The 16483-nt window shown below is 40.1% G+C and overlaps 1 protein-coding gene across 1 annotated transcript; it reads left to right on the forward strand.

The window, feature by feature from the left end:
• Positions 1-258: 258 nt before the first annotated feature.
• Positions 259-651, forward strand: LOC119043168 (guanine nucleotide-binding protein G(I)/G(S)/G(O) subunit gamma-5-like). The gene has a single exon (XM_053670553.1). The coding sequence runs from the start codon at positions 301-303 to the stop codon at positions 505-507; it is 207 nt and encodes a 68-aa protein (XP_053526528.1). The 5' UTR covers positions 259-300; the 3' UTR covers positions 508-651.
• Positions 652-16483: the final 15832 nt, after the last annotated feature.

Below are 16483 nucleotides of genomic sequence, written 5' to 3' on the forward strand. Positions count from 1 at the left end.
CCCTAGCTCAGTGTCTATGCTGTAGTCTTAGGAGGCACAGCAAAATGTGCCTCCCAAGAATTGTGAAAGGATAGCTTGCAGAGTACCTTTCTGTGTGGCCTTGTAAAGAGTTCAGACTGGAACACTTGTTGAGTTCTGAGCAATTAAATTTATGAGCAATCCCTCAGATTTGCAAACCCTCCGGGGGCCAAGATTAAGGGGCATGAGATAGAGACAAAGTTCCGAGCCCCGCCCCTGGTCTCGCTCCCCCGCCGTCTAGCCCAGCGGACTACCGACAAATCGGCCCAGCTTGTGTGCACCATGTCTGGTTCCTCCAGTGTCATCGCTATGAAGAAGGTGGTTCAACAGCTCTGGCTGGAGGCTGGGCTCAACCGCGTGAAGGTTTCCCAGGCAGCTGCAGATTTGAAACAGTTCTGTCTGCAGAATGCTCAACATGACCCCTTGCTGACTGGAGTATCTTCAAGTACCAACCCCTTCAGACCCCAGAAAGTCTGTTCCTTTTTGTAGTGAAATGAATCTTTAAAGGTGTTCTAAACCACTTTTCATGAACCAGTGAATATTTGAAGAGAGCTAAATTTGAAGCCTGTACAAAAAGCTTATGCCTGTAACACGTGCCACACTATACAAACTTCTGCTTTTGTCAGTCCTTAACATCTACCTCTCTGAATTTTCATGAATTTCTATTTCACAAGGATGATTATTTTATATACACTGGCAGCAGCATACAAATAAATACTTAGTATAAAAAAAAGGGGCATGAGAAACCTTCTTGAAGTCATCTGGTTGAAAAAACTAGACTTCTGTTCTCTTTTCTGACTGTGGGTCAACTCTCCCTTTGGTTATCAAAATGTCATGACTCCAACACCTTGTCATGGAAACAAGAGATTTATTAGCCCTAACAAAAACAAACAAACAAACAAACAAACAAAAAAACTCAAAACCACCGTGACCTCTAAAATGGCTGTCCTTGGCTGCAGTCCTGATGTCTAGGAGTAACTTATGGACTGTCACCCTGCTGCCCGACTGCTCCCTCTGGGTACAGTGGGAAGGAGGGCTTCAGGGGCTGGGTCTTCATTTCTTCAACACAGAGTGCCAGAGTCCTCCAACCCAACTTATCAAGTTGCTGTACAGCTCCAAATCAGAGACCTTTACATGTGCTTGCCCCTAGTTATAGTCTACTTAGCATCCCACCTGGGTCTTCAATTGCTAGCAGGCAGGAACAGATACCAAGAGTTGAGTTTCTGATGGCACTGGTTGGGTGACATACAACCTGGGGGACTGGTCACAGACCATGGACTCCCTCCAAAGAGATCCGTGTTACTCAACACGTTTGAGGTAGGTATTGGATGGCGGGACCACACCAACAGACTCCCCCTTCATCAAACAGATGGCTGCCTCCGATGGGGAATCTGGGGAACCCGGTGTTCCAGCTAGGTCAGAGAGCAGTGTGTGTGTGAGTGGTGCATGATGAAAGGGGCTTCTTTCCCCACTCACTCCACAAAGAAAGCTGGGCTCAGGACCCAGCTCTCTATGTAGCCTTCTTACTGCCCCACAATGTTGTGTCTAACCTTAACCTTAACCCACAGAGCTGTCACATACTCACGCCTTCCACGTAGGGGCAAAGCTGGGCAGAACTTAATGACATTTTAAAGCCAAGTTACTAGAAATATTTGAGGAAAGGCTGAGTTTATAAACTCAAATTTGGATCTTAACCTACAGTGGTTTCACTACCATGAAACATTGCTGTTAAAGTCCAAAATAAAGTGCATCACTATATAGTGCAACAAATGTGTGGAACACTGTCCAGTTCTAACAGTGAGGATACAAGAGGAGGCCGATAAAACTAAAAGCCACCTTTGACTTGCCTTCTCTCTGAGCCTCCTACCAGCCATCCCAAGAATCACCAAGGAGACTGGGTTTACTGAAAGGGAGCCAGGTGGCCTTAAAAATATATGGAGAAACCCTGAACGTAAAACATCACCTCACATAAAGCCTATTGATCAGTAAGAAGTGAGATTACTTCTTAAAAATCCTATGATCTCATACAATTGGCAAGTCAGGCTGTTTGTGTGTCTGCACGGGCACAGGCACAGGCAGGTAACAAGAGAATCAAGTCCAGAAGCTGTCACAGTTTTGGCTCCTCCCAGAACAGGCCTCTAGTTGGAGGGCTTTTTTATTTTTTACATTACACTTTTTTCAATTACAATTCATATTTAATATTATTTTCTATTAGTTTCAGGTGCACAGCACAATGGCTAATCATTTATTTTATAAAGTGGTCTCCCCACTATTTCCAGTACCTACCTGGTACCATACCCAATATAGTGATTACAATATTATTGACTATATTTCCTATGCTGTGCTTTACATCCTCATGATTATTTTGTAACTACCAATCTGTACCTCTCAACCCCTTCACCTTTTTCACTCACTCGGTCCCCAACCCCCTTCCCCTCTGACAACCATTAGTCTGTTTTCTGTAGGTTGGCGGGGGGGGGGGCTCTTTGAGTTGTTTAAAAATACAACCTCATGAGACTCCTCCTCCAGGAAGCCTTCTCCAAAATTTCCAACTCTAATATTATACTTCCCTAGTGATACTAGTTCTCTCACAAAAAGGTTCTGCCCCTTCTACACTGTGAACTTGAATAATAACCATCCCATACTCAACTGTATCTCCAGCACCTGGTGTTGACTATAGCAGATAGCAAGCATTCACTAAGTGATTTCCTGAGCACCTACTATGGACCAGACACTGTGCCAGGTCCTGGCGATAAAGTGGCGAATAAGACAAAAGTGACTCTTAAACTAACTTGGTGGCGAAAGACAGATTTAAACAAACAAAAAGATGCAGATAATTGTAACATAAATGTGCAAGTCCAATTAGAACGTGTTGAGTGAAGAAAAAGAGTACTAGATGCTTGCAAGAACTTAAAACACTCTGGAAGGTCCTGGAAGGCATCCCTCAGAAAGGAATGATTAAATTGCCATTTGTAGAATGAGAAGCAGTTATGTGTTGGGGAGGACAAACTGCCCACAGGTGAAACTGCCCATGTAAAGACCCTGAAGCAAGAAGGGATTTGGCTCATTTTAGGCCGTGTGGGAAGGCTAGGGGAGTTCCCCAGGGAATAGATCTTACAAGGAAAGCTGGGAAGCATGAAACTCTTTTTGTAAGAGAAAATCACTGAAGAGGTTGATGCAAAGCAGAGGGAGTTAGCAAGGCACTCAGGGGTCTGTGCGTGGTATCGCAGGGGCAGAGCAATGAAGAGAATCAAGGCCCCCCCCTCCATGTATCTTTTATGGACATTTAATTTAAATAAAGCACAAATCTTACATACACACTTCAAATTTTCACTTATGTATACATACATAATATACCCACCACCCCAATCAAGACAGAAAATACTTTAGCAGGCCCTCCTCCCCTGAAGATGATTCTTAGCTCATCTCTATCACCATAGGTTAGTTTTGCCAGTTTTGAGTTTCATGTAAATGGAACCATACAGTATGTAGTTCTTGTGTGTCTGGCTTCTTCCTGGTCATAATGATGTCTGAGATTCACTCATGTTGTGTAGTACAAGTCTCCTCCCTCCCCTAACTGGTATTCCATTGATAAATATGTCAATATTTATTCATTCTACTGTTGTTGGGCATTCAAATATTTTCCAGATTTTGGCTATTATATTACGAACATTCTTGTGCAAGTCTTTTGGTGGACATAAGCCAATCACTTCTATCAGGGATATACCCAACAGGAAAACTGCTGGGCCATAAATTTTTTAGCTTTAGTAGATACTTCCCATTCATTTCCCAAAGTAACTGTACTTATTTACACTCCTACCATTAAAGTCAGTCCCAGTTTTGCTCTGGCCGGACAGCTCAGTTGTTTAGAGCATCATCCTCAGACACCAAGGTGGTAGGTTCTGTTCCCCTTCAGGGCACATACAAGAATCAACCAATGAATGTGTGAATAAGTGGAACAAGTTGATATAAGCCTCAGTCCCACTTCCTCACCAACACTTGATATCATAGTCTTTTGAAGTTTGTCACTTTCATAGGGTTAGAATGATACCTCTTTGAATGGTACCTCTTTGTGCTTTTAATTTGCATTTCTTTATGACAAAGTGTCAAGAACCTTTCTTATGTTTGAGATACTTGAATATTTTCGTTTATGATGTGGCTCAATAGATTGAGTGCCAGCTTGTGAACCAAAGAGTAGCTGGTTTGATTCCCAGTCAGGGCACATGCCTGGGGTGTAGGCCAGGTCTGTAGTAGGGGGGCGAGTGAAAGGAAACCACACATTGATGTTTCTCTCCCTCTTTCTTCCTCCCTTCCTCTCTAAAAATAAAATATTAAAAGAATAAAAAATTGAATTGTTGGTCCTTTTTTAAAAAAACTAATTTATAGTTTTTTATATATTCTGAGTTATGAGTTCTCTGGTGGCTGATATTACATAATGCAAATATCTTCTTACAGGCTGTAGCTCACATTTTTGTTCTCTTGATGTCTTGATGAAATTTTTTTTAAATATATTTTATTGATTATGTCATTTAACTTTTTTTTTTGACACTTCCTAACTTTATTTGCCCTTTTTTATTTTCAATATTTTGCCTATATGCTTTCTAACAAGAAATGCAGAATTGCCTGGCCTTTTATTATTATTATTTTTTAATATTTTATTTATTTATCTTTAGAGGGGATGGGAAGGAGAGAAGGAGAGAAACATCAATGTATGGTTGCCTTTCGTGCATCCCCTGCTGGGAACTGGCCTGCAGGGAACCGGCCTGCAGGGAACCTGCCTGCAGCCCTGGCATGTGCCCTGACTGGGAATCGAACCGCGATTGTCTGGTTCGCAGGCCCGCGCTCAATGCACTGAGCTACACCAGCCAGGTTGATGAAAATTTTTAAAAAAATTTTCTTTATTTTTTGAGAGGGGAAGGGAAGGAGAGAGGGAGAGAAACATCAATGTGTGGTTGCCTCTCATGCGTCCCCTGCCGGGAATTGGCCTGCAACCCAGGCATGTGCCCTGACTGGGAATTGAACCACAATATTCTGGTTCACAGGCCCGCGCTCAATCCACTGAGCCACACCAGGCAGGGCTCTTGATGTCTTTAAAAAATATATTTATTTAAGAGAGGGGAAGTGAAGGAGAAAGGGAAACACTGATGTGAGAAAAACATCAACAGGTTGCCTCTTGCAGGCCTCCAACCTGGCACTTGGCCCACAACCCAGGCATGTGCTCTCACTGGGAATCAAACCAGCAACCTTTCAGTTTGTGGGACATTGCCTAACCCACTGTGCCACACTGAGAAGCTCTTGATGCTCTTGATGTCTTTTGATAAACAAATTTTTAAACTTAATGAAGTCATTTATCAATGCTTTCTTTTGTCACTCATGGTTATCCCTTTTTGTGTTGTTTATCTAGTCCAAGGTCCTGAAGATATGCTTTCTCTGAGAAATGTTTTGTAGTTTTCAGAGTAGATATCTTCCATATCTTTCATTAGATTGCTAGGTATTTTATTCAGAATAAAATAAATGGGCCCTGGCTGGTGTAGCTCAGTGGATTGAGTGCGGGCCTGCGAACTACAAGATCGCGGTTCGATTCCCAGACAGGGCACATGTCTGGGTTGCAGCAGGCCAGTTCCCAGCAGGGGATGCAAGAAAGGCAACCAAACACTGATCTTTCTCTCCCTCTCTCCTTCCCTTCCCCTCTAAAGAAATAAAAAATAAAATTAAAAAAAAAAGAATAAAATAAATGGTAATATTTCAACTTTTCATTTTCCAATTACTTTTTGCTTGTACAGAAACAAGTGATTTTTGTGTATGTTGACAGTCCATTTATTAATTGTAGTAGTTTGTAGATTTGACATCAGTCTCAAGAGGAAAGAGTTCAGTATTTCACCATTATATATAACATTGGCTGTACATTTGGGGGGTAATATCCTTTACTAGATTAGAGAAATTTCCACCCATTCCTAACTTGCTGAGTTTTCTTACTCTCCTTTGGTTTTGAAAGGCTGAAGACTGTGCACAGCCAGTTTCTTCATTTGATGTTGGTGGCAGTGGGGCAATCAAATGTGAAAAGATGTCAGCCTACTCCAAGAGGCACCCTGGGGCTCATGCCAGCAATTGTTGGCATACTGTCAGGCTTTCCACCAAGTCTCTGTGGGCTTGTCGTTGCCAGGGCATCTGGCTATCCTTTTCCAGTAGCTGGCTGTGGCAGACATTACTTGCACTCTAACTGGTTCTATACTTCCTTGACTCCTTAAGTGAGAAGATAAATTCAAGTTGGCATAATGCAAAAATGAGCATGTCTGACAGCTCCCATCTCAGTTCAGCAGAAGTCTGAAGACTCTCAGATTTCCAGATTTAGACCAAGTAGCAGCCCAAGTAGGAAGAGAAAAGCTGGCTCAGACACTAGGTATACTTAAGAGAAATCATGACCTAGGATGAAGGAAAGGTACAGAGGAAATCCATTGATGGTATGGAATCAAGACTCAGAGAGGTATCTGACACAGAGATATATCCAGGGAGAAGTTACACTAAGAGTCAGTTAGCCTGGCACTTCTTGCTTTGTCAAGATGCTCTTTAGACAGAGAATAGGTCTGGGGTTCTGATCATTTATACCTAGAGATAAGCCCAGCACCAGATTATGGGCAGCTCTGAGGCCTAGTCAGAAGCTGAGCCAGATCTCCAGGATGTGCTGGGCAGTGGCAGTGCCGGACATTGTGTACTCACTGTGGCTGAACAGCAGCTAGCCACGGCATCAGAGTTGTGCAGCTGCCTGCTGCTTTCACAGCCCTGTGACGTATTTTTAGATCTTTGACTCAGAAGCCTAGACCAGGGCTGAGGTCTTACAGAGAGAAGAGGCCCTGTTCAGGGGCTGGCTCTTGTGAGTACAGGTCTTGTTTGACACCATGTTCACATCTGTATCAGACCACAGTCGCAGTGATACAACTTCCAATAGGACACCATCTCTTGAAGTCTCCATATTAGATGTCTTCTCTAAAACATGTGATACAATTTGACAGTCAGATTTGTGTTCCCAAAGGTTCATTCTGGTACTGCATAGAAAATGATATGGAGTGCAGGACAGATGGAAGGTGACCAATGGAGAGGTAGCAGTACAGGCAAGAGTTGAAGATGCTTCACACTAGAAGCAAACAGATTGCTGCTTTAAGATGGTAAATGACTACAAATGTTTTACCTTTTTTTTTTAAAGGCCACATTAAAATGTCAATAAATGAGTAAAATTATATTTATAATACAAATAGAATTGGGCAGAGAGGAATCTGTGAAGTATTTTCCAACAAATTTCTAGACTGATGAGAGGAGGTGGCAGAATGGAGATCCAGGGCAAAGCAGAGGGAGCTGCCACCTGGACCGGTCTCGGAGTACGAGTGTGCAGAAGCCACTTGCCTGGAACTTTGAAGTGCTTCAGATTTGAGGCAGCAGATATGACAGAGGGCCAGAATGAAAAGGAGGCTTGAAAACAGGAATACTAATCTAAGGTCTGCCTGCACAAGCAGTGAACAATCCTGTTTCTTATTGCTGCAATTAGAAGGAACTGTAATTAGGCCACAAACTCCTGGGAAACACAAACGAGTAAAAGGAAGACTTCTCGGCAGGTATCAATGGGATCTGAAAATACTGGCACCTTTAAACAAAGCCCTCTGATGTTCAGAGATCTCAAGGATAAAGATCACTACCTCGAAGCAAACCCTGCCAGATGACAAATCTTGGCCATATATAGTTTCTATAAAATGGCAACTAACTCTTCTGCCTCCTACAGAAAGGAGACCAAGATTAACAAAGGATAAGGAAAGAAAATGAGAAAAGACTTAAGACAGAACGGATGGATCCCACAGCTCTTATATTTGAGTAAAAGAACATGGTAGATGGTATCAAATAAATTATCTAAGAAATAATAAAACGAACTAAAGGAAATACACAAATCTTTAAATCAAAGGGTCTCTGAACTATCCAGCATAACACTGGGTTAAAACAAAAACGACCCATAGAGGAAATCATTATAAAAAATTTTAACACAAAAGACAGTTCTGAGAGAAATAATCTTTAAAAAAAAAAAAGAATTAGACTGGCATCGAATTCAGCACCACTGCATGTTAGACGAAGGATCGGCAATTGAGCTAAGAATGTTTTTTTATATATTTTAAAGGTTTTTATTTATTTATCTTTAGAGGGGAAGGGAAGGAGATAGAGAGAGAAATATCAATGTATGGTTGCCTCTCATATGTCCCCTCCTGGGAACTGGCCTACAACCCAGACATGTGCCCTGACTGGGAATCGAACCGCAATCCTTTGCTTCACAGGCCCTCACTCAATCCACCAAGCTATGCCAGCCAGGGCTGTTTTTTATATTTTTAAAGGGTTAAGTAAAAGGGAGATGATGATGTGTCAGAAATCGTACTATTTGTCCCTCTATAGATACTTTCTTAGAAAGCTTCCTAAGGAAGGACTATAAAAAGGGAATAGAACGAGCATCAAGGCAAATGTGACTCTAACTTACAAGAGCAACGAAGAGAAATCCCAGGATACTGACTTTGCAGACGATCTCAAAAGTGGTATGTTTGGATTTTAGCAGGATGGTGGAAGGTTATAGGACAACCATCTTGAGGGAATAAAGGAGCCTTCACAGACTAAATAAATAGTATGGTTGAAGGTTAGGGAAATCTTTATTATATGATTAAAAAAAAAACAAATATAAGCAAAAAGAAAGACAATTCAGAAATTGCAGGAAAACACGAACAAAAATGTAGAGAAAATAATAGTCCAAGAAAAAATTGTCTAGATCGTAAAACTGGTGAGCTCAAGAAGGAAACAGATTCCAAGTAATAGAGAATATGAAGAAAAGATATAGAGGTGAGACAAAGATGACAGGAGGAAAGGATGGGAGGAAGGAAACACACTCATGTGAAGGGGAGCATGAGAGTAAGAAAATATGTGTAGGAGCCAATTGGAAATTCTAGAGAAAAATCTTGTAAATAAAAACAAAATCAAGCCCTGGCTGGTGTAGCTCAGTGGATTGAGCGAGGGCCTGCGAACCACACGATGGAGGTTCGATTCCCAGTCAGGGCACATGCCTGGGTTGCAGGCTGGTTCCCTGTGGGCCGGTTCCCTGTGGGCCAGTTCCCAGCAGGGGACGCACAAAAGGCAACCATACATTGATGTGTCTCTCCCTCTCTCCTCCCCCTTTCCCCCCTAAAGATAAATAAATAAAATCTTTAAAAAAAATCAAGATAATAATACATACAAAATTCAGGAGAGTGGTTTCCTTTTTCGTGAAGCAGAAACAGGATAGGTAAATACATAGATGCAGGTTGTTGGAAACACTCTAGCTTTGGGGTTAAGTGACAAGTTCACAGTTACTCTTCATATTATGGGTCACATAGTTTGGTGCATTTATTAAATGTGCAAAAGAAAAAAAAACAATTTAAAAGTTGGAGAAAGTCCAATCATGAAGGAAATTAAAATCTAGATGATTTTGAATCTAAGACAATCCATTTAATCTTGATCATAGTAACATATATTTTTATTTTTAAAAGATTTTTTATTTTTAAAGAGAGGGGAAGGGGAGAGGGAGAGAAATACCAATATATGGTTGCCTCTCATACGTCCCCTACTGCAGACCTGGCCCATAACCTAGGCATGTGCCTGGGAATCTAACCAGTGACCCATTGGTTTGCAGGCTGGCACTCAATCCACTGAGCCACACCAGCCAGGGCTGATCACGGTAATATATTTTTAAAAGGTAAAGTACTTATAATTAGAACTATAGGGAAGGCATACCAGTTGGCTGTGCTGAAGATTCTTATAAAGTCAGAGCAGAATACTGTTTGTTGCTTTTCAGCTTTTAAAGTCGACCAACATGTGTATATAAGGCAATTTTTAATAATAGGAAGGCTAACAATTTGTAAGAAAGGAAATATAAGCAGAGTTCATGCTACCTGGATCATTTATAATTATGTTTACTTAGGTAATAAGTTATATGTACTAACTATAACCAAGTATTATGGTAAGTATATTTAATAAAATACAGAGCAATGATGTGCAAATCTGAGTGTGTGAGGTGTTAAAACAGTGTATCTTCACATCAGGAAGCCTGTAGTTGACAAACAGGTGAAAAAACCAAAATAAAGAACAGTTTATACAGGCTCTTCCTACTGATTTATTAGTAAAAAGGGGGATATGGGTATCTCTCTCTCACACACATGGGTGTGGTACACACACAATTTGGAGAGGAACACTTCCTACAACAGTATTTGCCTTTAAAAAAAGAAGTCAACTGAATGTATACTATTTTGTTTCATTTGCAGGAATTATGTATAGGTATTATTCAATTAAAAAAATTCTTTGGTCTAAATGGTGTGGCTCAGTGGATTGAGTATGGCCTGCAAACCAAAGGGTTGGTGGTTCAATTCTGAGTCAGGGCACATGCCTGGGTTGCAGGCCAGGTCTTCAGGAGGGGGCGCATGAATGGCAACCACACATTGATGTTTCTCTCCCTCCTTTCCCTTCTCTCTCTCTCTCTCTCTCTCTCTCTCTCTCTCTCTCTCTCTCTATATATATATATATATATATATATATATATATAAATAAATAAATCTTTAGAACAGACCCCAAAAAACAAAGTTTTTCCCTACTGAAAAAAAGAGTTCCTATAAATAAGAAAAAGATGAACCAAGACTATCCAAGGGAAAAAAAAAATCAAACAATATTTGTATGTCATTCACAGAAAAAGAAGTACTTAAACTTATGAAAAAAAAAAAAAAAAAAAAAGTTCAATTTCACCCAAAGTGAAATGCATGGGGAACTGAGAAAGTTTTCTGAAGTGTGGTAATATGCTACTGAATATGGGGTAAGAGACATCCTCAAAAACTGGTTAAAGTGTAAACTGCTATAGTATCTACTAAGAGGGACAGAGGAAAATTTATTAGAATTACAAAGCTACAAATTCTCTTACAATCCAGAATTTCCAGTTATTGGATTTATTTTACAGATCCATTCACCTTTTATGAAATGATTCATGAAGGTTCTTCATTATGGCACTGTTTGTACTAGCAAAAATTGGAAACAACCTCACTCTACATGGAGAGGTTAACTGTAAGTCTAAAGGACAACGAGAAGAGGAAGACTTTTGACCGTAACCTATTATTTTTGAACGGTGTGAATACATACATTAAAATCCTTGCCAGAAGAACCATCTGCTAAGGATACTACCCTGGTCCCCATACCACAAGATTCCACCACCAGGGCCCCTGCAGCAGATTTAGTATTGGGAGTCTGAGGCCATGTTCCAACTGCAAGTGAGCAGAGAACCACACTGGATTACTGCACTGGCCTCCTGCTTCTTGCACTATGTAGCTTATTCTCAATACGGCAGCCACAAATTCTTTTTAAATTAAGCTATACTGTCACTCCTCTGTTCAAAACCCTAAAATTGCTTCCACCTCAGAATAAATGACTCATTACAGTTGTCCCCACTGTTCCCTCTCTAACCCCACGTTCTACCAACCTCTCCTGCTTCCCTCTCTCCAGCCATACTAGGTTTACTCCTGCTTCAGGATCTTTGCAATATAATTTCTTTTGCTTGAATGTCCAATCACCTTTTTGAGTCATTTCTTGAATCTCAGCTTCCCTAACCTATTTTAAAAGGTGAAAGATTTATACTTCCTGAAGAGAAACCAGAGTATATCCTAACTATTTTAAATTGAAAGCAGCAAACCCACCTCTATCCCCCACTTCCTGGCTTTTTCTCCAATCATCTTAACATAATACATATTTTACTCATTTATTTTATCTCCAAAATACAAGCTCTAGTAAGGGCTGTTTTTTTTTTTAAAAATCACTGTTGCTTACCCTGTAATTGGAACTCTACCTCTTCCACAGTAAAGACTCAAATATTTGTTGAATAAATTGTTTCCCTTTTCTCACAGTAAATCAGCAAAACTAAAAACAGAATAGTAGAGGTAGGAAGGAGTGAGACTGTTACCATGACTGCTGCCTTTCCTTATAAACCTTTTTGAGGGCCCTGGCTGGGTGGCTCAGTTAGAGCACTGTCCTGTACACCAAAAGGTTGTGGAATTAATCCCTACCTGGTCAGGGCACATACCTAGGTTGCAGTTTTGATGCCCTGTGATCGATGTTTCTCTCACACTGTTGTTTTTCTCTCTCTCCCTTCCCCTCTGAAATAAATTTAAAAAAGAAATCCTTTGGTAAGGATTAAAACAAAATAAACCACCTTTCCAAGGGATTTAAATTAAAACACATACATGCACACATACCTATAAAATTAATTTTTAAAAATTTTAATAAAAATAGGTATTAGAGCCCTGGCTGGTGTAGCTCAGCAGATTGAGCATGGACCTGTGAAGCAAAGGGTTGAAGGTTTGATTCCCAGTCAGGGCGCATGCCTGGGTTGCCGGCCAGGTCCCCAGTAGTGGACACATGAGAGGCGGCCACACATTGATGTTTCTCTCCTACTCTTTCTCCTTCCCTTCCCTGCTCTCTAAAAATAAATAAATAAATAAATAAATAAATAAATAAATAAAATATTTTTAAAAAATAGGTATTAGATATATTTAGGGAGTAGAATTGATGAAATTTGGTAACAGGTGTGAGGCTGGTGCAAAACTGAAATAAACTGTGTCAAAAATGATTTCCATATTTCTGGCATACTCAGGTTAGTTGCTAAACACTGGGATCAAGAACACTGAAAGGAAAGTAGAGAGATAACTTCAGTTTGGGAAACATTACATTTCAGAGGCTTTCAAATACAGATTATCAGAAAGTCAGATCTAGCTCTGGCCGGGTGGCTCAGTTGGTTGGAGCATCATTCCATGCACCAAAAGATAGCAGGTTCAATCCTCAGATGAGGATTAAAAAAAAAAAAAAAAAGAGTCAGATCTAGATTCAGAAAAGAGAACTGTGCTACACATGTGACTCTGAAAATAACTTCATATAGTTAAGACCATAGAGGTTGATGCCAGAGAATGTAACAGCTAAAAAAGGAGAAAAAAAGCTAATGTAGAATTCTGAGGAACACAATTAGTTCAAGATGGGGAGGTGGAAGAAATCAGGTAAACAAACTGAGGAAGAGCAGCTAGCGGGGAAGAGGAAAACCCGATAAACATAGCAACCAGGAAGACGAGTATTTTAAGGAAGAGGTCAACTGTATGGAATGCTTCTAAAAAGCAAACAAGAGAATACTGGAAGGCTCACTGGACATCACTGGTGACCTTATCAAAAGAAGCAGATCAAGAGCATTAAGAAGTGAAAAGGAAATCAGGCATCTTGATAAAGAGCTAAGTAGGAGCAAATAGGATTCAAATTCAGTGTAATCACTAAATATGACACATTACAATTATATATCAACACATTAGTATACTATATAGTATACAAAAATTAAATGTGAATAGAAAGGATCCATTATCAAGAAGGAAGTTGAAGATATAGGCAGAAAAAGAAATGTCAGTATTTTAAGTCTGGGAATTAGGGAGCAAGAACACAAGCCATTTTTTGCTAAGTGTTTTTTTCTCTGTTTTTACTGGGCTATCAGGAAAAGGCTGGATTGCAGATCAGGTTGATTAGAGTATGGTAAGTGCATGATGCAGTTTCCATTTAGTCTTCTAGTTCTCTTTAAAATAGATGGCAAACCTATTTGCTGACTGCAGAAAAGTGATTACAAAAAAGTACTAAGTTTTGTGGGCAATGTTGAGGGGCAGGTAAAGAGTAGTAATCACATTTACAGTGGTATTAATTTACTCATTTGTGATTCTCTTCCATAGGACTCAGCCTTCTGGGTGAATAGTAACAATGTGGATGGGCAGATGCTTTCTGAGTTGAAGTCTCTCTTGGCAGGAGCACAAGAAGCTCAAAAGAGGTACAAGGGAGTTTAAGAGTATTTACATGATAGATGAAGGATCATGTAGTCTAGGCTGGCTGGATATAGTCATGGGGAAAGCAAAAGAAGGGAACTAATGAAAAATGTTCATATACAAAAAAAAAAAAAAAAAAAGGGAACTAATGAATCCTAAGAGAAAGCTCTGTTTTTTAAATGTTTTTTTTTTTTTTCCTTGAGCAAGCCATTTGGAAGATCAAAGTATGGGGTGTCTAAATCCACGAATCAGAGGTGATATAGTTGAAGCTGATGGACAAAGTCCAGGTATATATGCAGTTTTGGGTGGAAGTGGATGAAAGGCAAGAAGTCACAGGACAAGGAACGAGAGAACCAGGGTGGGTCCAGAAGAGTTAACATAGCAGGCTCGAACACTATGCTTTATAAGGCTTGCATTCAAATTTGGCCCTTGGCTGACATCTAGAAACTTGGATTTCAGGTTTTCCACCGTTCCCCAAACTACTAAGAGTGGCTCACTGAGCCCAAACTGTTTGCATATCCTGTGTGACTCCTTTCAAAGACCCCTGAAAGTCTGAGCCTAACTTCCCCCAGACTTTGTCCATTCATCTTTCCCTTTGCTAACTTTGCTTTGTATCTTTTTTTAAAAATATTTTATTTATTTTTTATTTATTTATTTTTCGAGAGAGGGGAAGGGAAGGAGAGAAATATCAATGTATGGTTGCCTCTCATGCGTCCCCTGCTGGGAACTGGCCTGCAACCCAGGCATGTGCCCTGACTGGGAATCGAACCTCGATACTCTGGTTCACAGGCCCGCGCTCAATCCACTGAGCTATGCCAGCCAGGGGCTTTGTATCTTTTTGCTATAAGAAATCAGTCATGAGTATGGTTATCATGGGTAAACCATGCAGAAGTTAAAATCACTTAGAAGGATAGCAATGTAGAGGAAGAGACTGGCAGATATCGGGTTTTTCAGGATGATGGGTAGTAATCAGGTAATTAGATAATCACATTAGGAGAGAGGATCACCAAAGTCTCAACAGAGCAACAGAGGTTTTTACCCGGAGAGAAAAGGAAGCAAGGAGATCAGGCCCACATTCTGAACAAAGGTTTGTAGGTCAAGAAATACTCCAGCATTACTACTAGGAAAGGTGGTTGGTGGGAGCAGTAATCTTAGGGGTCAAAGGTAGGCATATAGAGGATTAACCCCGAATCTGCTCTAATACACACATCTATCTATGTATCCCTTGATAGTACATCAGGGTTGTTTTGTACTCTGTGGTAACAAATTACCTGCTGAGCACGCTGGTGTGGAGTGGCACTGTAGCCTGGGCACAACCTTTCACTATACTCTAAGTCCTCAAGTATAAACCAATGTTCCTCTCACTCACTTTAGCTTTGGATTCTCTCATGGAAGAAAAGATTGCCAGTATTATTTTAACAGCCAAAAGATAGAAATTACCCAAATGTGATATCACCAGAATGGATAAACTGTGGTCTTAACACAACGGAATGTTACACTGCAATGAAAATGAATAGTCCACAGCCAAATGCAACAATATGGTCAACTCCTCAAAACACAATGTTGAGCAAAGAAGCTAAAGCACAACAAAAGTATGTATTATATAATTCCATTTATATAAAGAACAAAAAACAACCTGTGCTATAAGAAGTCAGAATAGTAGTTATCCTTGAGGATGCAGGGGGCTACTGGAAGCTCCCTGTGCATGTATGTTGGGATGGCTTATGGAATGGGAGTATTGTTGATACTCTGACTCCTAATCTGGGTGCTTATTATGGTGGTTAACTATAGTATGTGTACTTTCCTATATGCATATATTTCAAAACAGTGATACTCAATATATGTTAAAAAAAAAAGCAAGTACATACTTCGCGATGATACATTTACCATAGATCCATTTTTGTTGAAAAGCACATGACTGTACAGAACAATGCTGGGCAGAATATACACTCAAATAGTGTTAACAATGGTTAGCTCTGGGTGATTTTTTCCCTTCTTTTCCTTTACCTATTAAAAAAAAAATCTTCCATACTTCCCATATTCTTTTTACAGTGTATAAACTTTTTCTTTTTAAAATCCTCCCCCAAGGATATTGTTTTTAAATTGATTTTTGAGAGAGTGTAAGGGAGAGAGAAACATTGATCGGATGCCTCGTCTATACAAAATATGCAATGTTTTAGTATAAGGAGGGCTCCAACCAACTGAGCCACCTGGCCGGGGCTACAGTGTCTTACTTTTACGAAAACAAAACTACACCTAATTGCATTTTATGAACTACAACATGTAAAACTCCACACCCACTTTGGGACAAAAAATGCAATTATATACTATAGAAAGGGATTAACCATCACTCAACCATAAAAAAATAAAATTTTTTTTTACAGAACAATTCCAGCCCAAGCAAAATCCTGAAGTGCAACTCTGGGATTTACATTCTCAACAATCCCATATGCAGCTAACACCCAAGGATTATCAGGATTAGGTGAGTACCAGGATTATACAAGCACACTCCAGACATCTAGTAAACATATTTAATGCCCTCTGTACTAGGATAACTGTAAACCATTTACAATCACTACAATCTTGCC

Source organism: Artibeus jamaicensis, unplaced genomic scaffold (genome assembly GCF_021234435.1).
Source record: "Artibeus jamaicensis isolate MK-2021 breed Jamaican fruit bat unplaced genomic scaffold, CSHL_Jam_final contig_589, whole genome shotgun sequence".
NCBI classification, from domain to species: domain Eukaryota; kingdom Metazoa; phylum Chordata; class Mammalia; order Chiroptera; family Phyllostomidae; genus Artibeus; species Artibeus jamaicensis.

Bases quoted from the DNA above. Each gene is read 5' to 3' on its own strand.
- LOC119043168 (XM_053670553.1), top strand. From the start codon at position 301: ATGTCTGGTTCCTCCAGTGTCATCGCTATGAAGAAGGTGGTTCAACAG.